The sequence below is a fragment of the Diabrotica virgifera genome, chromosome 10 (assembly GCF_917563875.1).
Source record: "Diabrotica virgifera virgifera chromosome 10, PGI_DIABVI_V3a".
NCBI lineage: Eukaryota > Metazoa > Arthropoda > Insecta > Coleoptera > Chrysomelidae > Diabrotica > Diabrotica virgifera.
Window position 1 is genome coordinate 140,429,466 of NC_065452.1, and position 27,415 is coordinate 140,456,880.

The window sequence follows — 27,415 nt, forward strand, 5'->3', positions numbered from 1 at the left end:
TTCGTTGCAAAACGAAAACACAGCCGAACCATATTCTAGTCCAATCAGAGAGTGCTGCAAGCACCCCTACCGGTTTCGAAACTTATTAGTCTCTCATCAGGAGGCACATATGCTGCTCTCCCAGATCCAACCAAAACAAACCCCAGCGTGCAGTCCCGGATTGCAACGAACCAAATGGCATAGATGCCCTAGCGGCAACTGCTAGCAAAAAGACTAAGTTTCACTCTAATGGCATATAAAACAAGATAATGCTATTCTACATCCCACCAGAATGAAAACAATGGGAACCTTCTCTGGTTACACCTCCGAGGCTTCTACAATTTGCAAGCCATACGGATGCTGAGACTAAGGAAGATGAGGGAATTCTACAATTTACAATTCACGTCCCATCTGCTCAGCGCGGTAAAGTTCCAACGAGAATGGTTCCCTTCATACTCCACACAGAGTAAATGTAAAAAGATAAAAAAGATAAAGGCAGGTTTTGTTTATATTTGATTCAGAGTTGGACCACCATCTCCATATAGCTATTTCAGCATCCTTATGCCTCATCGGTGAAGCTCAGAAGTCTCAACTCTGTAAAAACTTTATCATTAATGCCGAAATTCTACTTGCAAAGAGATTTTCTTCCACAAAAGAATTGCGCAGTAACCATTATTCACTATTTGTGATCTAATCTCGGTGTTTAGCAAGATGGCGTGCATGGCATTAGTTCATTTTCATAGATGGATTTTGAATTTGTTGGTTTTCTTTAAAATCTAAGGGATAGTTTGAAGGTACGTAGATAGGTATATAAAAGTAAATTGATTAATTTAAGATGTAATAATAATATTGTTGCATATCCGAATATGTAGTTCTAAAAGAAACATAGTATCTTTATATGCATTTTAAATATCTATAATGATGGACAACTCTGAAAGAAAGGATCTTATTCTAACTGGGAAATAAGCCACAATTTAACTTAAAAAATGATTTTATTGACGTTTCGACTTCCACGTCGGAGGGAATAATATAATATCTTCAGAACAATATTAAAAGGAGCTATTAACCAACTAGGGGCTTCCATAAATGGTAGAACTGTATACAGGTAAGTTCCTTTATAAAAATGTGTATACTTATGTATAAACTATATGTTTCTTGAATATATAGTCTTCTATATACAATCCTACAATTCAACGTTATATCAAACATGGCGTGTGCTTTATTTGTCATAAAGAAATATTAGTTAGTCTAAAAGAAACATCTTAACGGTTAAGAAATTTTATTGCCGAAAACCGTGAATTAGTTAACATGTATTAAATGACTTAAGATGTAAACTAATAATACTTTCCCGTAATAAAATTTCTTAATTATTAGGTTTGCTGTATCTTTTGGATTATATAAATAAATAAAATTACAATATATGTCTGCTTCAATGTTTTACATTGGTTGTATTTTTCTTCTTGCTTTAGCTAAACAATGTCTATTGTGTGACTTAATATTATACAGATAAATATCTAATTAATATTTTATATACAAAAAGAAAAAAATTAACAAAGATGGTAGGATAAATAAAGCCATGTTTGAACTAAATATGATTGATTATTATTTGTTGAAATGTCAAGAAATGTTTTTGGATTGTAGACTGTTTTACTGATACCTATCGTTCTTATATTAAAAAATTAATAGTTTTTATTTGTGCCCGTGTATTTGTTTTTTTTTTGTATTTCCTTTTGTCAAAGTAAGTATATACTTATATCCTTATAATTTTTTTTTATTAAAATACATAAGTTTACACTTTCTACATAACGGTTTTGTTTTAGGTAATTGCTGATATACAAAGTGCTATTAACAAAAAGAAGGAAAAATTAAGGAAGTTGGATTTGCCTCACCATCCTTTTATTATTGTACAGAAGCCAGTGGTTTAAGAGTGAAGAAATGATTTGTATGTATTAATATCTAACGTTTTATATCCTGTTTTTATTATCTAATAAAGAATAATTTTACCTTAACAAACTTAATGATTTATTTCGCCGTATGTAATATCACTTTATTTTTAAGAAATTTTACTTAATTCTAAATATACAATTTTATCTGCGAAATATATTTCTTAACATTAAATACATTAATTAATCATGGTAAGAAAACAATATTCCTTACTAACAAATATTATTGCTCAGAAAGAAGAGTTTTGTAATGTAAAGAAAATATATTCGTATGACAAGTATAATTTCTTTGTGACAAATGCGTTTGCAGTTTGCAAGAAAGTGATAGTTCAATCATGTTTAAGACATATTTGTTTGGGTATATTAAAATTTATTTGAAATATTTTAGAAAATTATATCTTACATACAAAGATATATTTCTTAGGCAATATGCCAAGTCGACCTTTCTTAAATATTATTAAAGTTTCTTTATGTCAAGAATTTTTTTCTCTCGGTGAAGGAACACTAAAGGAAGTAAAGCTGTAGGACCAGATGAAATTTTGTAGAATTGTTGAAACTTATAGACGACGACACACTTGAAATAATGGTGAACCTCTTTAACACAATTTATAGAACAGGCATCATACAAAAGAAATTGCTCTCCTCTACTTTTGCCACAATCCCGAAGACGAAGTTCAGACCACAGGTTTATAGCATTCATGAGCCTCACATTAAAAATATTTTTAAAAATAATCCACAAAAGAATATTTAATAAATTAGAAGAGGACATAAGTGCCACAGGGTTTGGATTCAGAACTGGACTGGGAACACGGGAAGACTTGTTTGGTCTGAGTGTATTAATGCAGAGATGTTTGGATGTAAACCAGAGAAGGCCTTCGATAAAGTCAGACACAAAAAACTGTATGAAATCCTAAGAAACAAAAACATCGACAGTCCCGACATTAATATCATATCCAGGTTGTACTGGGGACAAACAGCAAAAAACAAAGGTGATAATGAGTTAATTGAAGAAATTGAGATTATTGGAGGTGTGTGTCAGTGTTATGTGCTTTCTCCATTACTATTCAATATACAGGGTGAGTCATGAGGAACTGTACATACTCCTACCTCGTATAGAGGCCCCTACGGGGAATAACAAATGACCATTAAAAAGTATCTGCTCCCATTGTTTAATAATATACAGGGCGAGTTTCGCATTTTGACGGAAATTTGTATTCGTCATAATTTTTGAACGGTCAGATCGATGTGTCTCTTATTTTGGTCAATCGTTACACTATTACCACCTAATCAACTGATTTATTCAAACTAGAAAAAAATCAGGTCCGGCTTTAAAAAATTAGTTCGTTTTGGTCTTAGAAAAAATTTCACCCTGTATACGCTTTTTGAAAACTCTAATATGAATTTTACAAATTAGACAAATAGGCCATTAAAATGGCATATTTATTTTTTTCCCCACACGATTACTTAATTTTTTATAAAAAAAATCAAATTTGACTACGAATTAAAAGTTTGGTAAAGTGAACCATAGATTTAATAAAATTAACTTTTATTACAAAAATTAATTTTTTTTAAACAAATATTTAATTTATGTTACCACACAATCAACGGATTTATTCAAACGAGAAAAAAATCAGGTCCGGCTTTAAAAAATTAGTTCGTTTGGGTATTAGAAAAAATTTCACCCTGCATAAGCTTTTTCAAAACTCTAATATGAATTTTACAAATTAGACAAATAGGCAATTAAAATGGCATATTTATTTTTTCCCCACACGATTACTTAATTTTTTATTAAAAAATCAAATTTGTCAAAATCGCAATTTTACCATAAAAATAAAAAAAATTAAACAACGTTTTTTTAAAAGTTTCACCATTTTTTTTTTCTATAACACGTCTAGATTTAGAACCCCCATACACTTCTCTTTGGACTCTATAGTTTAGCCTAGACGTGATCAAATAGACAAATTTAAAAAATTTTCACTTAATTTTTGCGATTTAACTTTGCAATTCACGAATCTGCACCTTATATTTTTTTAAATTCATAACTTTTACGAGAAGAAGACTGAAAGTCTACAACAATTTTTATAGTCTTCACAATGGTAAGAGATATGTGCTGTAAAAATTTCAGAAAAAAAAATATTAAAATGGAACAGAGTTGTAGCGAGTTACAGTGATTTCATTTTTTTTCATTCCCATTTTGAGAAATTTGATTTTTTAATAAAAATCAAATGGGGGAAGTGGGGAAAAAATAAATATGCCATTTTAATTGACTATTTGTCTAATTTATAAAATTCATATTAGAGTTTTCAAAAAGCGTATACAGGATGAAATTTTTTCTAAGACCAAAATATTGGGTGGTAACATAAATTAAATATTTGTTCAAAAAAAAATTATTTTTGTAAACAAAGTTAATTTTTTTAAATGTATGGTTCACTTTACCAAACTTTTAATAATTATTCATAGTCAAATTTGATTTTTTTTATAAAAAATTAAGTAATCGTGTGGGGAAAAAATAAATATGCCATTTTATTTGCCTATTTGTCTTATTTGTAAAATTCATATTAGAATTTTCAAAAAGCGTATACAGGGTGAAGCGTATTCTAAGACCCAAACGAACTAATTTTTTAAAGCCGGACCTGATTTTTTTCTAGTTTAAATAAATCAGTTGATTGGGCGGTAACATAAATCAAATATTTTTTTAAAAAAAAATTAATTTTTGTAATAAAAGTTAATTTTTTTAAATCTATGGTTCACTTAACCAAACTTTTAATTCATAGTCAAATTTGATTTTTTTATAAAAAATTAAGTAATCGTGTGGGGGAAAAATAAATACGCCATTTTAATTGCCTATTTGTCTAATTTGTAAAATTTATATTAGAGTTTTCAAAAAGCGTATACAGGGTGAAATTTTTTCTAAGACCCCAACGAACTAATTTTTTTAAAGCCGGACCTAATTTTTTTCTAGTTTGACTAAATCAGTTGATTGAGTGGTAATAGTGTAACGATTGACCAAAATAAGAGACACATCGATCTGACCATTCAAAAATTATGACGAATACAAATTTCTGTCAAAATGCGAAACTCGCCTTGTATATTATTAAATAATGGGAGCAGACACTTTTTAATGGTCATTTGTTATTCCGCACAGGAGCCTCTATACGAGGTAGGAGTATGTACAGTTCCTCATGACTCACCCTGTATATAGCGAAATAATATGTCAAGAAGCACCCCTAGAGCAAAACATTGGTATGAACATTAACGGAGAGTTAATTAACAATACACGATACGCTGATGACACGCTAATAGTAACAGATAACCTAGCAAATTTACAGTATTTGCTAGAAAACATAAACACTCATACCAACAAGTATGGTCTAAAATTGAACATCAAAAAGACTAAATTTATGATTGTAAAAAGAAGATATATATACACCAATGTGAATTTAACCATAAATAATAAGCAAGTGGAAATAGTTAGGTCCTACAAATATTTAGGGGTTTGGTTCACTGATACTAATGACCAGACAAGAGAAATTAAGGGGCGAATAAATAGAAATAGCGAGACAATCATTTATCAAAATGAAAAAGCTCCTATGCTGCCGGGACATAAATTTGAAATTAATAACGAGAATGTTAGTTAAGGTGCTATGTTTTCCCCGTACTGTTGTACAGCGTAGAGGCTTGTACACTGAAAAAGATAAACATCAAAAACATTGAGGCATTCGAGATGTGGTGCTACAGGAGAATGTGGAAAATACCATGGACAGATAGAAGATGTTTGGCTGAAGATGAGGAAGGAATGTGAAGTCATAAAAACAATACAAACGAGAAAACTGGAATATCTAGGTCATATAATGAGAGGCGAAAAATACTCCCTGCTAAGGCTCATAATCCAAGGAAAACTTTCGGGAAAAAGAAATGTGGGAGGTAGAAGGATTTCCTGGTTGCGAAATTTAAGGGAGTGGTACGGGTGCAGTTCAATGCAATTGTTCAGAGCTGCAGCCAACAAAGTTAAAATTGCTGTGATGGTAGCCAACCTTCGATAGGAGACGGTAGTGTAAGAAGAAGAACAGAAGTTCAACTCAGACCAAGAAGTAAAGTGAGTAGATCATATTATATCCCTAACATCATTTAACCTAGTACTCCATCAAATTCTATCTAAATAAAAGTATATTAAATAAGAACAAGAAGAAGAATACATTTTTGTATGATGTGGAGAGAAAAGTGTATACCCACAATCCTTTAAGTTTATTAAGTCCTGTTCTTGTTTAAATCTTCTCTTTCTTTAACTAGCGTGCCCAAATTTTAAAGTGGGTAGCTTCCATGAAAATTTGACGATATTATTCTCGATCTTTATGTGAAAGTAGGATTGCACCAAGGCTCGGTGCTTAGTCCTTATTTATTCTCATTAGGTTTGGACGAGATATCAGCGAAACTACAGGGTAACATTCCATGGTGCTTAATGTATGCTGATGATGTAGTGTTAGTAGGAAATACTGAAAGACACTTAGAACAAAAACTGGAACAGTGGAGAAAAGATCTGGAGGAAAGAGGTTTAAAACTTAGTAGGACAAAACAAAGAATTTGGAATGTTCATTTAAAGATGGAGATATAACAAATATAGTGGTATCTTTGGATGGTGAAATGATGCGAAAATCAATAGTTTTAAGTACCTAGGATCGGTATTACAGAGTCTAGGAGAAATAGATAAGGAGATGCATGCAGTAGAATTAGGGCTGAATGGATGAAGTGGAAGGAAGCGAGTAGTGTGTTGTATGCCAGAAAATTTTATAAAGCAGCCATAAGAACGGCTATGGTGTACGGAACTGAATGGGGCAGTGAAAAAGAAAGAGGAACAACGGTGAACAACTCAATGGATGAGTTGGGTGACAAAAAATGATAATTTCGCTTTTTTCCTTGATCTTTCCTTTGAGTGTGAACTGCAGTATCGAGTACATATCTGCTACCTAAAATATTATACAATATTTTATATAATATGATATATTATCATAATATAATATGAGCCGTCATACTACCCGTATGCGCGCCAATGGGGAATATTAAATTCTTAATTCTATATCAAAAAATGTGCAATAACTACGTCTTAAAACCCACCAAATTTCATTTGCATAATATATCAACAGGTTTTAAAGCAATAAATCAATTGTTAGTTTGTAGGAAAAATTTCAACAACCTCTATATCGAAAACGAAGCCTCTGCGGACATACGCTTATAAAGCAAACTGTCATTATTTTTTCATGCAGAATGACCCCTTAAAGTTTGCCATACTTATTTAAAAACATCCTGTATTGATGAAAAACATGGCTAGTTGTTAAAGTACCCAACTTTTTATTATCCAACATAAGCGAATAAATCAAAAAACAGAATGTTGAGAAAACATGGTGCTAGAGTTGGGTTTTATTTACAGTATTTCACAAATGCTAGAATATTCCACAGGGTGATGCGAACTTTGAGAAAAAAACACAGTTTAATTCGTACACCCGGTATACAATAAAAGTTTACCTGTTTAGCAACAATATTATTACAACGATATTGCTAAAGAAAAATGCTATAACATATTTAAAAAATCACTTAAAATGGGACAACAGGTTTAGGAAATATGAGACATCAAAAATGGCCCATTTTTAAGGTGGGCGTTTAATTTTGGCCCAGTAAAATCACTTAAATCCGACAACAGGTTTAGGAAATATGAGACATCAAAATGACCTATTTTTAAGATGGCGGTTAATTTTGTGGTGGATAAACTAGCTACAACTATAGATTTCAAATACAGTAATGTAAGTCTATACATGGTACGTCATGTGTTAATAACATTACTCTACTCTACTGAGCACATTACGAGCACGTGTTAAAACAGATGTATTGTGGACTTACTTATATGTCAAAACTATAATAACTATGGGACATTAATATTTACATAAGTAACAGGTTAAGTTACTTTAGCCTTCTTTAGTTTCAAAAGCGTGATAATGGAGTAAAAATTGTAAACTTCAAAACCTGTCGCAGTAAGGTATCATTTACTAATTTAAGTATAAACTTACAGGATTGTAAATAGAGACTTTTATTTCCACATCATTGAGATCCATTTACTTCGGAAACCATTTGATCATTTGAGACATACCTTTCTATAGTTAATATAATATGTCCATCCAGCCTAATTTTTCAGTAGAGCATTTTGAAAGTTTAAATCATGTTTTGCCAATCCAAAAGTGAAAAGTAAATGGACATATTATCAATCCCTGTATAAACATAAACGTCTTTATCATGCACTTCGGTTAATTGGGATACCGGAGAAGTTGGTCAAACTAGTGAAAATGACAGAGAGAACAGAAAATCGAGTCGCACTGGAGGGTAGCCTCTCAGAAAAGTTCAAAGTACGAAGGGGTTTGAAGCAGAAAGACCCTCTGTCAACTACTGTTCTTTTCAATTGTGTATTAGAGGCAATATTCAGGAAAAGCGGGATCAGAACGCAAGGTACGATCCATGATAGAAGAACTCAGGTACATACTTGCATATGACGACATAGTATTGATAACAAGAACAAAAAGAGAACTGCTAAAAGTATTTAACCTTTTTGAGTGAATGAAATTTCTATACCCCATAAAAATTGTATGGGGTTTTGTTCCCTTAAACCGCCCCAAAGTTTTGTGTACGTTCCAATTAAATTATTATTGAGATACCATTAGTTAAACACACTATTTTTAAAACTTTTTTGCCTCCTATTATTTTTTCGATTAGCCAGTTTTTATCCAGATTCGGCTTATTTTTAAATATTCTTACATAACAATTTTATGGGGGTTTCGTTCTTTAAACCCCCCAAATGTTTGTGTACGTTCCAATTAAACTATTATTGTGGTACCATTGGTTACACAGTGTTTGAAAAACTTTTTCGCCTCTTAGTATTTTTTCGATACGGCACCTTTTACCGAGATGTGGCTCCTTCTTTAATACAGTTCAGAATATACCCAAAAATGTAAATTACCTATAAATAATTTTTTTTATTATTACTCATTAGGTCTCTATAATCGTACTTAACCATATACAAATATGTGGTGGATTTGACAAATATTCAAAATATCTCGATAAAAACTGGCTTTTCAAGAAAGTATTAAGAGGCAAAAAAGTTTTAAAACACTGTGTTTAACTAATATTAATAGGTAATAATAATGTAATAGGAATATACATAAAAGTTTAGGGGGGTTTAAAGGAACAAAACCCCCATAAAATTTGTATGGGGTGCACAAATTTCACAATAATTTTCTTTTTAAATGTTTCTGCCATAATAACGCCACATGTCTATTTTCAATAAAAAATTTTTAATAGTTTTCGAAATATCGGAAAAACTGATTTTCATTTTGTAACTTCAAAGGGCTGTAACTTTTTTTATGTGCATATTTGTACTAATGTAAGTTAGGTTCAATCAACCTATTTTTGACCCCAGAATCTCTGGTATAATTTATGACCGATCTTTTCGGGACACCCTGTATAACATACCATAACATTTTGTATATATTTTTATACAAAATATTACACAACTAACTTTATGTTTTTGTTTTGGCAGTGCAAATGCTACAATATCGTCGGTAAGTGGGGAATGAGTTAAGGGGTAATTTATTGTTACCTATTCTTTACTATATTTTTATATTTTAACACTTTATTTCAAATAAAACACTTGAATTGGAAATAAAAACGTCTGGAAGAGCGTTGTTAATAAATGTATGAAAGTGTATGGGTGATTCCATTTTAAACCACTTAATTTTGGATCTCCGATTTGTCTGAAACTGGGTGTATAGCTTCTGCGGATCGTAAAAATTAGATCGAGTTGAAGCATTTAAGCTTGAACAGTCTTCTTTTTTTTTTTCTCAAAATATAATTTTTAGTGATTTTACAGTGATTTCGTATTTATTTAAATAAATTTATATATTATTATTATATCATAAAATATATCAATGGAAAAAAATGTTTTTGGAAGGGACCCAAAAATTTCATTACAACCAGTTATTTTGATTCAAAACCAGTTTCTGGTCAAATTTTATTATAGAAAACGTTAAAATACCGTTTTTACATTTTCCTCCATTCCCAAAATACGTGTTCTTCGATTTGGCTGAAAATTTGTCCACGTATCGCCAAAACGCAGGACTTTAAGAAGTTAAAAGGATTTTTATTGTGTTACAATAAAAAAAGTTTTGACCTTGCATGCCAAGCTGTCCAAAATAATTTTTTTTTATTTTTAGGGGGTCAATAGTAGTGTAAATTTGAAATCGCGAAAGAATTCCGCCGTTGCGTTAGCTGCTAATTTTATTTTAAAGAACCGTTTTTGCTCAATATCTCCGCCATTTTCAATTATTAGACAAAAAGTGTAAGAGCTGATATTGTTGAAAATGCGATTTCCTATAATTTCTATAAATACAAATTCTTCTGTGCGGTCGATATTTTCCGAGTTAAGGGGGAAAATAGTAACAGTAGGAGCATAATGATTGAATTATCTCGTTTTGACTCTGATATTATTGCATGGAACCCATTTTTGATTGTAAAACTATAAAAATTCTTTTAACTACTTGAAATACCTGTGTTTTGGCGATATGTGGGCAAATTTTCAGCCAAATAGTGGTACATATATTATATTTTAGGAATGGAGGAAAATATAAAAAAAAGGAAAGTATTTAAGGTTTTCTACATTAATATTTGACCAGAAACTTGTTTTGAATCAAAATAACTTGTATGTGATATTTTTGAGTCCCTTCTATGAAAACATTGTTTTTTCTATTGATACTGTATGATAAAATATACCAATTTATTTAAATAAATACCAAATTACTGCAAATTCGCCAAAAATGAAATTTTGTGAAAAAAAAAAGATTGTTTGGCTTAAGAATATTTTTACGTTTCTCAGAAGCTATGAACTATGTGAAATTGGAAGTAAAGGGGCAGCAACAGTTCTAGCGCAATTTGACGCTTTTTTACATGTAAATCTCCATAAGAAATTTTAAGGTCCATTCTGGTCATTTTTGACGCTTTTTGTGGTGGAGGCGCGACTGCTCGTCAGATCGTGACGTGTGAGGTATCACCGGAAAGGGGAGGGGGTGACGAATACGTTAACACAAAAAAAAAAAAACAAAGATGGCGGCATAGCCAAAACGGCACTATATCGTATCTTCGTGTCTATTAGTTCAATTTTTGTGAATAAGGTCTTGTTGGAAAAAGAGGGGATATTGAATATGTTAACATAAAAACAAAGATGTCAGCAATGACAAAACAGCACTATATCTTCGTTGCTATTGATTTTAACGCAACAGACGTTGAAGGAAAGGAGAAACATGGCAACATTGCCAAAACGGTGATATATTTGTTGCTATTGGAGATATTTTGACCTGTCAACTTAATGGGGATTCCACGTCTATTACAGTTCTTCGCCTAATCATGCCACCTGTCGGCTGCAACATGTAACTATGCCCAAGCCATCTAGAAGAACGTATACCATTCTTACAGTATGACCAAATCATCAAACATCCTATCACAGTTGATAATCTCGTCATACAAATCACCACCTGTCGGCTGCAGCATGTAACTATGCCCAAGCCATCTAGAAGAACGTATACCATACTTACAGTATGACCAATCCATCAAACATCCTATCACAGTTGATAATCTCGTCATACAAATCGCCACCTGTCGGCTGCAACATGTAACTATGCCCAAGCCATCTAGAACAACGTATACCATACTTACAGTATGACCAACAAACATCCTCGATCTCCCTCCAATCATACATTCCTACAATGAACATATACCATTCATACGCTGTGGCCAAACCAGCAAACATCTCATGTACAAGTCTTTTCTACGGAAAGTTGGGTAGTATCATGAAAATCACCAAACAAAAAAAATGGTATTGCGATTCGCATACTGTATTTTATCTACGGCAAGGAGGGTAATATTATGTAGGTTGGTATTTTACTTTTATAGTTAAATAATCGTCTATTCAATATATAGGAGACTACATTTGCCATCTAGTTTTTATGTTTATTATTAACTCTAATCCTTCCGTAAACGGAACATAATAATGTATACAACGTTTATATGATATATAAACCTTCGGTGTAGAATACTATGACGTTCCCCCACTCATGGAAAATTCACAGATACGCGATAGAATACTATGACGTTCCCCCACTCCTTCAAAATTCACAGATACATGATAGAATGAATAAAGCAAAAATCAGTATCATTCAATCATTCGATGAAGCAAGATGGAAAAAATTGAGTTGTTCAGAGGTCCGAACGCAGTCAGAAAAATTAAGCAGTTAAATGTAGATGATATACTTATTGATCAATGGATGACAAACACAAAAGTTACCTGCTACATCCTTTATGTCAGCGGAGTACCAGCATCATTTGTACTCTTATCGAAACGTGACTTTGATCCACTTGGACAACATGATGTACCAAGAGTATTAGAATACGTATACACTTTACCTAATCATCGGAGAAGAGGATATGCATGCAAACTTATACATCACATAAAGAAAAATAATGAATTCACTGCGTTCTGCTCCAACGAAGAATCTGAACGGCTTTTTTTAAAAAGCAAATGTATTAATCACGGCTTAATGAATTATAATGTAATGTTTAGATATCCATAATAAATTTATATAAAATATATCTTGTCTTATTTCTTACACGTTTAATGTACTTGTAAATAATAGATGGTGTAGCTTACAATGACAATACATAAAGATGCATGAAACTGTCATGGTTATCAATCCTATTTGATATCGCCCAATAGAAATATGGGGTATAATAAAATGAATGAAGAGATAAAGAAATGATAAAAATAAAACTTTTTTCATTTATCCACTCACTTATGCGGTTAAAAAAAACCTTAAAAAGGAAAAGGTATCTGCTGTTGCCATGCAACGCAGCAGTAGCACACACATAGTAAAAACACATCCATCCTTGTTTGCATACAACAATAGACTGATCCATAATATAAGAATCAATTTATAAATAATCACATAAAGCATATGATAGAGTGCCAAAGAGACCTTATACATAACATGTTGTTAAAACAGACATCATAACGTAATTTGTCATTCAAAATCCTGTAATTTGAGGTGCTACATGATAAGATTCGACATATCAGGCAAATAATATAAGATAGAGGGCCAAAGAGGCCTTATACATAACATGGTGTTAAAACAGACATCTTAACGTAATTTGTCATTCAAAATCCTGTAATTTGAGGTGCTACATGATAAGATTCAACATATCAGGCAAATAATATAAGATATAACGCCAAAAAGGCGTTATACGTGACATGTTGTTAAAACAAACATCATAACGTAATTTGACATTCTAAATCCTGTAATTTGAGGTGCTACATGATAAGATTTGACATATAATGCGAATAATATAAGATAGAGGGTCAAAAGGGCGTTATACGGGACATGTTGTTAAAACAAACATCATAACGTAATTTGACATTCTAAATCCTGTAATTTGAGGTGCTACATGATAAGATTTGACATATAATGCGAATAATATAAGATAGAGGGTCAAAAAGGCGTTATATGTGACATGTTGTTAAAACCGACATCACAACGTAATTTGTCGTTCAAAATCCTTTAATTTGATGGGTCATACGATGAGATTCACCATACAATGCTAATAATAAACGATAATGTGTCAAAAAGGCGTTATACATGACATGGTGTTAAAACAGACACCACAACGTAATTCATCATTCAAAATCCTTTAATTTGATGGGTCACACATTGATTTCTGATTATCCGTTCCAAAGATACATGGTACATTGCCATAACGGCCTAAGTAATAACTTGGTTGAACTGTAAATGCTTATTTATTGTTATTGACGTTAAAACAAAGCCATTAGCATAGAAAAATCTCTTATCGCAGTTTGATCTCTAGCAAATCCTAAGTAGCTCAATTTTGCACCAAGTGCTCCGTGCAATATATCATTAGAAAGGTCTTTTCATGTATATTAAGAAAATCACTGACCAAATGTGTTACGGTCATTATTTATGGCTGAAAACAACAAAAAACTACAAATTCTCAATGTACTATATTGACACAAAATGTACTTATATGGTACCAAAAAAGGCCTTATACATGACATGGCGTTAAAACAGACACCGCAACGTAATTCGTCATTCAAAATCCTTTAATTTGATGGGTCACACATTGATTTCTGATTATCCGTTCCGAAGATACATGGTACATTGCCATAACGGCCTAAGGGATAACTTGGTTGAGCTGTAAATGCTTATTTATTGTTATTGACGTTAAAACAAAGCCATTAGCATAGAAAAATCTCTTATCGCAGTTTGATCTCTAGCAAATCCTAATTCGCTCAATTTTGCACCAAGTGCCCCGTGCAATATATCATTAGAAAGGTCTTTTCATGTATATTAAGAAAATCACTGACCAAGTGTGTTACGGTCATTATTTATGGCTGAAAACGACAAAAAACTACAAATTCTCAATGTACTATATTGACACAAAATGTACTTATATGGTACAAAAAAAGGCCTTATACAGAACATTGTGTTAAAACAGACATCACAACGTAATTCGTCATTCAAAATCCTTTAATTTGATGGGTCATACATTGATTTCTGATTATCCGTTCCAAAGATACAAATATTTGTACAAAATTATGAAAAATCGAATAATTTGAAATATTTACAAAAATATTTTAAGTTGTTTGTTAACATGCCGGGTGTGTATGGTTGATAAGAAAAGAGTGCAGACGTTATTTTTGTTAATATTAACCTCCAAAGATATGACAAGCCACAATGCTAAAAGTCCGGATGTAGTCGGATGAGAACATGTAACCGCAGTTGTTATTTGTGTAAATGTTATCACATATTTTTAAAACTATAAGGTCTTGTTTTTGCAAAACACATTCAAACATTTGATCACGTTCATGCTGTGTGAATTTCGCCTATAAATACTGAAACAGACGAGCATATACCACAGTCGACATCTGACAGTTTCTACAGTATAGTTGCAGTGTTCAGTGGAAAATATTCAATTAAGGTAAGAGATTTTGCTGTTTATTTTACATATGGTTTTTATGAATTTATTGGTTTGCTATTTTTGTTAAATAATTTGGATGTACATGTGTTTCCTTTCATCTATGGGTAATACTGGTTTTAATTCTCTCTTCCCAACTTGTTTGCAGGTCTTCTAGGTATCTATATATATACTTCTCTTAAAATAAAATGTGTGTACTATAGGTGATTTTATTCTTATATTCAATGTGATTTATTATAGTAATTTTATTACTTGTTTTTATCATATCGTAGGATGTATCTGTCGCTAATATTTTTAACTGATTTTACGTTTTATCCCTAAAATAATAATAGCTGTTTATGACTCATTTCTACTGTACTTTTTTCATCTTTTAATATTTCCTTGTTACATAAATAAATGAGGTAGGTTTTTACATTAAGATAATCATATTTTACTATTTAGTTCTTATTTTCTAATACTTTCATGGTCTAGAATCCGCATATGGCCCGGAATCGGTATGCCGATACGGGGGGGGCCACTTTCATGCATCAAAATCGCCATGTGGCTCAGAATCGGTATGCCGATACGTGGTCACTTTCATGCACCAGATTCCAGCTCATCATGAGCCAGAAGCGGTAGGCGGATTCCAGCTCATCATGAGCCAGAATCGGTATGCCGATACGGGGGCCACCAAAATAGCCATGTGGTCCCGAATCGGTGGTATGCCGACTCCCGGGCACTCAAGAATAGTAACTTTTTATGATACATTTAGCGCGGTACTCCGTCTTCTTTTAGCACATATTTCTTGTTATCTGCATTAGGATAATAGTATTTTACCGTTTAGTTCTTATTTTCTAATTTGATTATAAATTTGTTTTATTTCATGTTTTTCAGGCATGTATGATGCAACACCTGTCCGTATATTTCTGAACAATTTTATGATTTATTTCAGTATCTTTTTATGCCGCATTCTATCGTACTTTTGTTTTTCAACAATATACAATGAAGCGTAGCTGTCATTTATATTTTATATACGACCAAGCGTAGCTGGTATTTATTTTTAACAGTGTGATAATAATCGTGTTGCATTTTCTATTTTATGTACGACTCAACTTATTTTTATTTTTAAAAATATATTGACACTCTTTGTAATGCATTGGGTTAGTAAATAAGAGACAATATGAGTCATTTTATTATTTTATTTAAATTTTTTTATGCTAGTACATTATTACAGTTTTTAATTAAAAACTAAATGCCCTAGTCGATTTATTTTAACATTTTTATCCAGAGGTCCAACGACATAATGGTTAAACGATGATGTCTCGTAATCTATGCTTGTGCGCTGTTTAAATTGTCGGTCAGAGCGTTCAACACTCTTACGATGTTTTTTCTCAGTTTTCCGAACATTTTCACAGGGGCTTCGACGCATGTTTGAGTTATTTTTAAACAAAGGTTTTATGATCTTATTAAATTTATCCGGGAATGCTTGATGTCTCAAATATCCTCGGGAATCTCTATGAACACCTGTGACTTCTAATATTTTTTTTTATAGTTTAGGCTATCATTTGGTGTAAAGTCTTGAGGATACATATAAAATTATAACAGTATATAGCCCACAAGTAGCCTTGTACTTGCTATCGTTAATCAGTATATTCTTAGGAGCAAATTTGATTTCCATATCACCCATTAGCCATTTATCAGTTTTCCAAACATAGTGTGGACCATAAGCTCTATCAAGGTCTGGTGAATGATGCCAATATTTTTGAAGGTGTTCATCTTCTTCTTCATCTGTGCTTTCTTCATCCTTCTGGCGCATATTTCTCAAACGATTGTTTTGGTGTCCGCTGGTCTCTTCATGCTTCTCTGTCTGATGTGAAGTTTTCAGATAATTGTTTAGTTCTCCAAGAGGTTCAGTACTAGGTGTTAAAACTGTTTTGAGTTGTTGTTCACGTTGCGTTATTATTTTGAGTGAATTATACTTTTTCTAATAACTTAGCAAGCTGCTTGACACGATGTTCACCGTTAATTTTCTTGTATCTGAATGCCGTTTCTCTAGTTAACACCTTTATCTATATCCGCTGACTCGCATCTGACATATAGCTAACATGCATCTGGCATACATCTGACTTGCATCTGACTAACATCTGACTTGCATCTGACTTGGCGCTAACCGTTAAATTATCGCTGTATAACCTCAGACATAACGCTGAATCATAGTTTACTTCATGCAGTAATCACGTGACACAGAACGTCACAGTAACTAACAGAACGTGACAGTAACTAACAGAGCGTTACGTGAATGACGTAAATCACGTGACAGTACTCAACAGAACGTGACAGAACGTGACAGAACGTGACAGAACGTGACGTAAAATAACGTGACAGAACGTGTCAGCACCTAACTCTCTCTATCTCTCTCTCTCTCTCTTTCTCTGCTATCACACTTTCTTTGCGCTCAACAACCTTTTTGCTACAAGCATCAATGACGTACTTCCTATTAACAAGTGATATATTGTTTGTAACAATATAACCTAATTCTTTAATTATTTGTTTTATAGCTAAGTAGGTCATTGTCAATAACTGAGTTGTATATAAAAAACAATTACTTCAAAAATTTATTTATTTTTTCCTAAGTATCTTTGCTACAGTAATAAAAATATTTTTTCGTATTTCCAGCAGACCTGCAGGAGCCTCTTTAAAATAGGCAGTCGTCGATTTGCTTTTCTGAAAATCATAATAAATATTCTACATTTTTATGTCTTCGCCGCTTTTACACATAACATTCCTTTTTTCATCGTAAATTCTATTTGATGAGGTAGATGATGTTTTGTAATTGCATCTGTTGGGTCGTATACTAGTTCGTATGTTCATTCCAGAAATGAGGCGTAATTACAATTCCATTTGAGTAGAACTTTGCACCTACTACCACCTCTGTCTTATCCCATACTGGCTGGCAACTTCATGAAATATTAAACTAGCCGGTAAACACACGCCTGCGTAGCTGGCTCGAATAAATTCTTGCTCGTTACATGTCTTAATCAAGTTTAACTGAATGTGCTGTTTCATACTGGAGCAACTGCTGTGCCTGCTTTGACGGTTATTCGAAGAATGAAAACTTATTGTGTTATCGAGTGTGTTAGTGATGAAAGTGGCGGGAGTTTTCTCGCCGAAATGTTATGCAAATCTAACTGAACAGTTTTCAATGTCGTGTTTATTCATCATATCTCGATATATGTATATCGGTTCTCTTCATACATTTTCCACATCTTTCGCTAAGTAGCTGACATCTATCATAATTATGTTGCCCATTTTTCAAATATTTTCGTAACTAGACCAGGAAGAAGAATTATATGAAACCCACTTTCAATTCCTAACCATGAATCCTTCTTGTGATAGAATGATGAAGAATTAACTATGAATGAGTCGACTTATAATTTTATGTGCCTGCTCCAATCTAATCATCACAAAGTATCTTTTACTTTCTGGTAATATTTGTTCTAAGTTGGCCGTACTGCTTCTTTTTATGTTGGTAGTACTGATACTTCCTTGAAAAATTAACCAAGTTTAATAAATGTCTTAAATGCAGCATTTTTACATTGATTCTTATGGAAGAACAAGCACAAATTCACACATTTCAGGGGCCTTCTGAGCATAACATAATACCATTTAGTTTTCCGTCCGACTAGAAGTATATTTAATACCTTACATTACGGCATTTTCTTCATTCTGTTTCAGATATTCCTAGCGTTCAGACGTGTGCTCTGGTGAGTTTTATATAGTTCAGAAGTGTGCTTTGGTGAGTGATATATTTTAAAAAATTTTTGATTTTTTGAAAATTTGTGGTTTTTATCACAATTTGTAGTTTTTTTTTTCTGAAAATTTATTTTTGAGTTTTTTTGTTAATTCTCTAGTTTTACGAAAATTTTACATTTTAATTTAGCTTTGAATTTGCTTAAAATGTCTTTAATTGCTGATTTAATTGTTAAAATCGCATCCATCTTGGGATTAATCCCAAACAATTATAATGATGAAAAGATACGAGAAGGCCTCATGAAATGTAATAAGGCAATCAAAAATATCAGGGACTCTATGAGATATGCTAAGACAATGGGGGAGAAACAGCATTTGGAAGCCCAGATGCGGCAAGTGAAAACGCTACGAAATCAGTTAAAGGTCGAACAAAAGAAGGGGGCGGGACTGACACCTACAAAGGAGACTGCAAAGCATAGGGTACAATGGGATGACTCTTTATCTGCGTTCAACTCACGAATTCGGACTGGGGTCATCTCAAACCTTAAACACAAGGACCCTGGCAGTTTTCTAGTGGATTGCAAAGCCCTGTTCAAGCGGCGAATTCAGAACGCACTAAAGAAAGAGGCGGCCGTTAAGGTGAATATAGCATTTGGTGGAGAATTCGAGATTGCTCAAGGCGATAAGATGATCAATGAAACGAAGTACTTTACTACTTCAAACTCAGCCATATATCGGGACACGAATCTTGATGAATGGTTCGAGAAAAAAGTAGTGGAGCCCATCAGCCGAGACTTGGAAGAATTCCAAGAACGTGATTCCGGATGGGCTCTAAAGGCAGTTGTTAACCTGGGGGTGAATATAAACAAATTTACACCGCAACTTGGCTCCTCCTACATTGAACTTCCTCCTCAGATTAAGAGAAAAAAAGCATGCGTAAATGTCAAAAATGATGATGAGGCATGCTTTGCATGGGCAATTGTATCGGCGTTATATCCTGCTACCAAAGATGCTCAAAGAGTTTTCAAATATCCACACTATTCTGATGTATTGAAATTAAAAGGTATTCAGTTTCCAATGACCATCAAACAAATTCCTAACTTTGAAAAACAAAACAATATATCCATTAACGCATATAATTTGAAAAAGGAGAAGAAGAACTATACGACCCTCCCAATCTTGCTAACAAAGAACAGAAAGGATAAACATATAAATCTTCTTCTGATTCAAGATAATTATGACGAGCCGCCTACTCAGTACCATTACGTTTGGATTAAAAATTTATCCCGCCTCCTTTCCAAGCAGCTTAGCACCGAAGATGGAACAAAATATTTCTGTGATGCCTGCCTGCATTACTTTCGATCACAGGAACAGTTAAATGCTCATAAGACATGCTGCAAAGGTCGATCAGATGTTATCTGTGATAGGTGCTTACAACCGTTTTCATCATCAAAACAGCTTGAAGCGCACACCACCGATTGCGTAAGAATTAATGAAACAGCCATCAAACTGCCAGACGAGAGTAGAAAAATGCTAAGATTTAAGAATTATAGGAATAAGATTAAAGCCCCCTTCGCCGTATATGCAGATCTCGAAAGTGCATTGAAACGTACGGGAGATCCTAAGAAGTATCAGGAACATATTCCTGTAGCAGTTGGGTATTTCTTCAAATGCTCATATGATGATACTCTCTCTTTTTATAACTCTTATCGAGGAAAGGACTGCATGAAATGGTTTGCAGATGAACTTAATCAGCTTGCTGAGAATGTATCTACAGTGTTTATGTGCCCCTATGATATAAATATGACATCTCAGCAGGAAAGAGATTTTCATGCTGCCACTCATTGTCATATCTGCGAGCAGCGCTTCTCCCCCAGTGATAAGAAAGTCCGAGACCACGATCACATGATTCCTGAACATAACTACAGAGGGGCGGCCCACGAAGGGTGTAACATTAATTACAAAGATGCTCACACTATCCCAGTGATATTTCATAACCTTAGCGGGTATGACGCGCACTTCATTGTTAACGATATTGCTACGCATATCAAAGGTCCAGTAGATCTTCTTCCTATTACTAAGGAGAAATATATCTCTTTTACGAAACATATCGATCATGCTCGAATTAAATTCCGTTTTATCGATAGTTTTCGATTTATGGCTTCTTCTCTCGATAAGCTCTCTTCGTATTTGACAGAATATCCTAATCTCAACTCTCAATTTTTATCACTATCTGAGGAGAATTTCAATCTTCTAACTAAGAAAGGTATTATGCCATATGATTATATCGATTCATTCCAAAAATTCAATGAAACATGTCTACCGCCCCAGGAAGCATTTTACAATAAACTTGAGGATAAACCATGTCCTCGTCGGCATTATCGTAGAGCCCAAGATGTCTGGTCTTCATTCTCCTGCTCCAATCTCGGGGATTATATCGATTTATACATGAAAACGGATATTCTCCTTCTTGCGGACGTCTTTGAGCAATTTCGATCCAGTTGTCTTAAAACATATAATCTTGACCCAGCTCATTACTTTACTCTTCCCGGCTTCACATGGGATGCAATGCTTAAGCATACAAAACAGGAACTGGAGCTTTTAACAGATCCAGATATGTTTTTGTTTGTGGAGCGTGGTATTCGTGGTGGTTTGAGTCAAGTATGCTCGAAACGTCGCGTCCACGCTAATAACAAGTATATGGAATCTTACGATCCATCAAAGCCCGACTCCTATCTCATGTATTTCGACGTTAATAATCAATATGGCTGGGCAATGTCGCAATTCCTTCCGTATGGAGGGTTCGAGTGGGTTGATGCTAACATCGATGTTCTGTCCACACCTGACGATGCTTCTGAAGGGTACTTCCTCGAGGTCGATCTGGAGTACCCCCAACATATTCACGATCGTCATAAGGATCTTCCGTTTTGCCCCCAATCATTGAACCCTAAAACTATGCTTCCTCCTAAACGACCGCGAGAGCAAACCAAATTAATGGCTACCCTTCATGATAAAGAAAGATACGTAATTCATTACAGAACTTTGAAGCAAGCGCTAGCACACGGATTGGTGCTCAAAAAGATTCACCGAGTCCTAAAATTTAAGCAGAGTCCTTGGTTAAAATCATACATTGACTTGAATACAAATCTCCGAAAGGCAGCGAAAAATGAATTTGAGAAAAATCTCTTCAAGCTGATGAACAACGCTGTGTTCGGCAAGACCATGGAGAATGTGCGCAAGCGCGTTGACATTAAATTGCTTACTGAATGGGAGGGTCGTTACGGAGCAGAAGCTAGAATAAGTAGTCCCCTATTTAAGAATGCTACTATTTTTAATGAAAACTTGGTAGCTGTCGAGATGCATAGAGCGGAAATATGGTTGGATAAACCAATATACGTGGGCATGAGTATATTGGATTTGGCTAAAACCACGATCTATGATTTTCACTATGGGTATTTAGATAGAAGGTTTGGTGAGAACTTTACGACCTGCTATACAGATACCGATTGTGAGATCGTAGAGATACGGGAAAAAGATCCCTATGAAGCTGTGAAAACAGACTGCCACAAGTATTTCGATACATCTGACTATCCTAAAGACAATATGTATGGCATCCCCCAGGTTAATAAAAAAGTACTTGGACTGATGAAGGATGAGAATAATGGATGCATTATGACAGACTACATAGGGCTCAGATCTAAATTATATACAACAAAAGTAGCTATCACAGATAATGATATAATGAAACTGAGGGGAAAGTTAATAGATCAGGAGTATGAGGACGATGAGATTGAAATACTTATTAAAAATTATGGTGTGACAAAGAAGGCGAAGGGGGTTAAAAAATCTGTTGTAAAGACTAAAATTACCTTCGAAGACTATGTCGAGTGTTTGGATACCTTTACAACTAAGACAGCCTCGCAGAATCTTATACGCTCTGATAAACACCACGTATATACAATTACACAAAGCAAGATTGCTCTTAGTCCCACTGACGATAAACGATATCACCTTCCGGAGTCTTATGATACGCTACCGTGGGGACACTATCTAGTTGATAATCTTAAGATGGATGTTGATTAGATTTAACACAAATCAGGATTACAATAAGCCAGCCATATTTTATCATTTATCCTTGATGATCTGATTGCCTTTAAGATTGATGTTGATTGAATATAGTCATTTTTTAAACTTTATTACAACCACAATATACATCTGAATCAAACAATTTTTTTATTATATTCCTCTTATCATCCTTTAATATCACTCATTATTTTAATGTCATTAAATATTATTTAGTTGATTGAATATAGTCATTTATCAAACTTTATTATTACAGCTAACATAATGCTATATATATCTGAAGCAGGCCCTTTTATTATATTCCTTTGCTCAGCCTTTCCTACATTCATCGTTTTTATATAATATGATAATTGTACTAGATCATAGTTATGCATCTCAAAATTAAGTAAAATTATTAAGATTAGCACATATAAAAAAAAAAGATGTTTAGTTATGACCACTAAAAAGATATCTGATATGGACCAAAATAACTGGCAAATTAATGAGCCGTTCTGGTTAACTCTAGAACCGTTGCTCGTGTAGCCTCCAAGTTAAGACGATCGATAACTTAATGGTCTTCTTTTTCCCCGATTTAGTTTTAAGTCTTCGATAGCCTGTCACAAAACAGGAGTCGGAAAAATACCTAGTTTTAAGATTAGATAACCTAGAGCTACCGCATTTACCCTCAATAATTCATTTTGAATACTATAGTATCTAATGAATTAGAATTAACACCAAAGTTTCGATGTTTTAACATTAATATGAATAAAAGATGTCCAACAGATCAATAAAAAGATGTCTACTAAACCAAGTTAGATAATAATGTGCTTATCTTAGTATGTAAGTTAAGTATATGGCTATCATTAAATATATTGTCATATAATGTAAAATAATTCATTCCTACTAACCATCAACTCTACTAACATGGCGGTCGATGTAGTCGTACCTTCACGTTGGTGACTGCTGTTAAGAACATATTTTTGTTTTTTTTTTTTTAACAAATTTATGTTCGACCGAATTGACTACTTTTCATTCATTGCATGCTAACATCATTTTTATATGTCAAATCTTATCATGTAGCACCTCAAATTACAGGATTTAGAATGTCAAATTACGTTGTGATGTCTGTTTTAACATCATGTCATGTATAACGCCCTTTTGACACATTATCGTTTATTATTTGCCTGATATGTCGAATCTCATCGTATGACACCTCAAATTACAGGATTTTGAATGACAAATTACGTTAAGATGTCTGTTTTAACACCATGTTATGTATAAGGCCTCTTTGGCACTCTATCATATGCTTTATGTGATTATTTATAAATTGATTCTTATATTATGGATCAGTGTATTGTTGTATGCAAACAAGGATGGATGTGTTTTTTAATGTGTGTGCTACTGCTGCGTTGCATGGCAACAGCAGATACCTTTTCCTTTTTAAGGTTTTTTTAACCGCATAAGTGAGTGGATAAATGAAAAAAGTTTTATTTTTATCATTTCTTTATCTCTTCATTCATTTTATTATACCCCATATTTCTATTGGGCGATATCAAAATAGGATTAATAACCATGGCAGTTTCATGCATCTTTATGTATTGTCATTGTAAGCTACACCATCTATTATTTACAAGTACATTAAACGTGTAAGAAATAAGACAAGATATATTTTATATAAATTTATTATGGATATCTAAACATTACATTATAATTCATTAAGCCGTGATTAATACATTTGCTTTTTAAAAAAAGCCGTTCAGATTCTTCGTTGGAGCAGAACGCAGTGAATTCATTATTTTTCTTTATGTGATGTATAAGTTTGCATGCATATCCTCTTCTCCGATGATTAGGTAAAGTGTATACGTATTCTAATACTCTTGGTACATCATGTTGTCCAAGTGGATCAAAGTCACGTTTCGATAAGAGTACAAATGATGCTGGTACTCCGCTGACATAAAAGATGTAGCAGGTAACTTTTGTGTTTGTCATCCATTGATCAATAAGTATATCATCTACATTTAACTGCTTAATTTTTCTGACTGCGTTCGGACCTCTGAACAACTCAATTTTTTCCATCTTGCTTCATCGATTGATTGAATGATACTGATTTTTGCTTTATTCATTCTATCATGTATCTGTGAATTTTGAAGGAGTGGGGGAACGTCATAGTATTCTATCGCGTATCTGTGAATTTTCCATGAGTGGGGGAACGTCATAGTATTCTACACCGAAGGTTTATATATCATATAAACGTTGTATACATTATTATGTTCCGTTTACGGAAGGATTAGAGTTAATAATAAACATAAAAACTAGATGGCAAATGTAGTCTCCTATATATTGAATAGACGATTATTTAACTATAAAAGTAAAATACCAACCTACATAATATTACCCTCCTTGCCGTAGATAAAATACAGTATGCGAATCGCAATACCATTTTTTTTGTTTGGTGATTTTCATGATACTACCCAACTTTCCGTAGAAAAGACTTGTACATGAGATGTTTGCTGGTTTGGCCACAGCGTATGAATGGTATATGTTCATTGTAGGAATGTATGATTGGAGGGAGATCGAGGATGTTTGTTGGTCATACTGTAAGTATGGTATACGTTGTTCTAGATGGCTTGGGCATAGTTACATGTTGCAGCCGACAGGTGGCGATTTGTATGACGAGATTATCAACTGTGATAGGATGTTTGATGGATTGGTCATACTGTAAGTATGGTATACGTTCTTCTAGATGGCTTGGGCATAGTTACATGCTGCAGCCGACAGGTGGTGATTTGTATGACGAGATTATCAACTGTGATAGGATGTTTGATGATTTGGTCATACTGTAAGAATGGTATACGTTCTTCTAGATGGCTTGGGCATAGTTACATGTTGCAGCCGACAGGTGGCATGATTAGGCGAAGAACTGTAATAGACGTGGAATCCCCATTAAGTTGACAGGTCAAAATATCTCCAATAGCAACAAATATATCACCGTTTTGGCAATGTTGCCATGTTTCTCCTTTCCTTCAACGTCTGTTGCGTTAAAATCAATAGCAACGAAGATATAGTGCTGTTTTGTCATTGCTGACATCTTTGTTTTTATGTTAACATATTCAATATCCCCTCTTTTTCCAACAAGACCTTATTCACAAAAATTGAACTAATAGACACGAAGATACGATATAGTGCCGTTTTGGCTATGCCGCCATCTTTGTTTTTTTTTTTTTGTGTTAACGTATTCGTCACCCCCTCCCCTTTCCGGTGATACCTCACACGTCACGATCTGACGAGCAGTCGCGCCTCCACCACAAAAAGCGTCAAAAATGACCAGAATGGACCTTAAAATTTCTTATGGAGATTTACATGTAAAAAAGCGTCAAATTGCGCTAGAACTGTTGCTGCCCCTTTACTAGTAGGAGCATAATGATTGAATTATCTCGTTTTGACTCTGATATTATTGCATGGAACCCATTTTTGATTGTAAAACTATAAAAATTCTTTTAACTACTTGAAATACCTGTGTTTTGGCGATATGTGGGCAAATTTTCAGCCAAATAGTGGTACATATATTATATTTTAGGAATGGAGGAAAATATAAAAAAAAGGAAAGTATTTAAGGTTTTCTACATTAATATTTGACCAGAAACTTGTTTTGAATCAAAATAACTTGTATGTGATATTTTTGAGTCCCTTCTATGAAAACATTGTTTTTTCTATTGATACTGTATGATAAAATATACCAATTTATTTAAATAAATACCAAATTACTGCAAATTCGCCAAAAATGAAATTTTGTGAAAAAAAAAAGATTGTTTGGCTTAAGAATATTTTTACGTTTCTCAGAAGCTATGAACTATGTGAAATTGGAATTAGTAAAAAATTAATAAAAATGATAAAAATTACACCGAGAGAAGGGCAGTGCCTATCTCGGCCCAAGAAACAGGTAGGTCTTCTAAAAATATCCCAAAGTCGGCGCAAAGATTAAAACTGCCCGATTTACAATATACCAGCTCGGCTCATGGGATATTAATTGTTACTATTAAATAATTTTACATCTCAATGGAAAAAATACATTTATAGAATAACTGATCTCCACACTCTTACACATCTCCAGTTGGTTTCGTCTGAAGCTAGTATTGGTTTTTGTTCTTTAACTTTATAACGTTGGCCTTTAAAGATGTCATTATTGTCCATTTTGTGTGGATACTGAACTAGTAGTCAATTGACAGATAAATTGATTCCACTACGAGGTGTCGAGCGAAAAACATCGTTCTGTATTTTGTCGTGCTTTGTAAAACATAGTGCAAAAACAGTGACATTAGTGTACCTTAAACTAGAAATAGATGTATGTATAAATCACTCATTATTAGTCGAAGTCTATTTCTTGTGTCAACTGTTAAAACACAGAAGAAAAATTTAAAGAAGATTGCCTTTATTACAATCGGCAATCTATTTTTATTTTAAAATGGATAAAAAGTTGAACCTTTATCATGATACATAGAAGCTAAATTAGGTATAATTTTTTGACCTTTTGACTACATGAGCAGTGGCGTAGCAGATACCCAAACAGTCAATATGTCTCAAACATCTAACCAAACTTTATCCTATGTATCAGTAGCGAAATCGATTGC

The 27,415-nt window shown here is 33.4% G+C and overlaps 1 protein-coding gene and 1 long non-coding RNA gene across 2 annotated transcripts; one reads left to right on the forward strand and one right to left on the reverse strand.

Moving 5' to 3' along the window:
• Positions 1–14,460: 14,460 nt before the first annotated feature.
• Positions 14,461–26,505, forward strand: LOC126893224 (uncharacterized). Its single transcript, XM_050663196.1, has 2 exons — positions 14,461–14,999; positions 18,711–26,505. Exon 2 carries the CDS (start codon positions 18,933–18,935, stop codon positions 22,806–22,808), a length of 3,876 nt encoding a protein of 1,291 aa, XP_050519153.1. The 5' UTR covers positions 14,461–14,999; positions 18,711–18,932; the 3' UTR covers positions 22,809–26,505.
• LOC126893228 (uncharacterized) lies at positions 17,578–18,791 on the reverse strand. The gene is made up of 2 exons (XR_007701087.1): positions 18,639–18,791; positions 17,578–17,992 (listed from the first exon to the last, which is right to left on the reverse strand). It is a non-coding gene; the product is annotated as an uncharacterized LOC126893228 (long non-coding RNA).
• Positions 26,506–27,415: the final 910 nt, after the last annotated feature.

Coding starts and splice junctions, on each gene's coding strand:
- LOC126893224 (XM_050663196.1), top strand. CDS start 18,933: ATGTCTTTAATTGCTGATTTAATTGTTAAAATCGCATCCATCTTGGGA.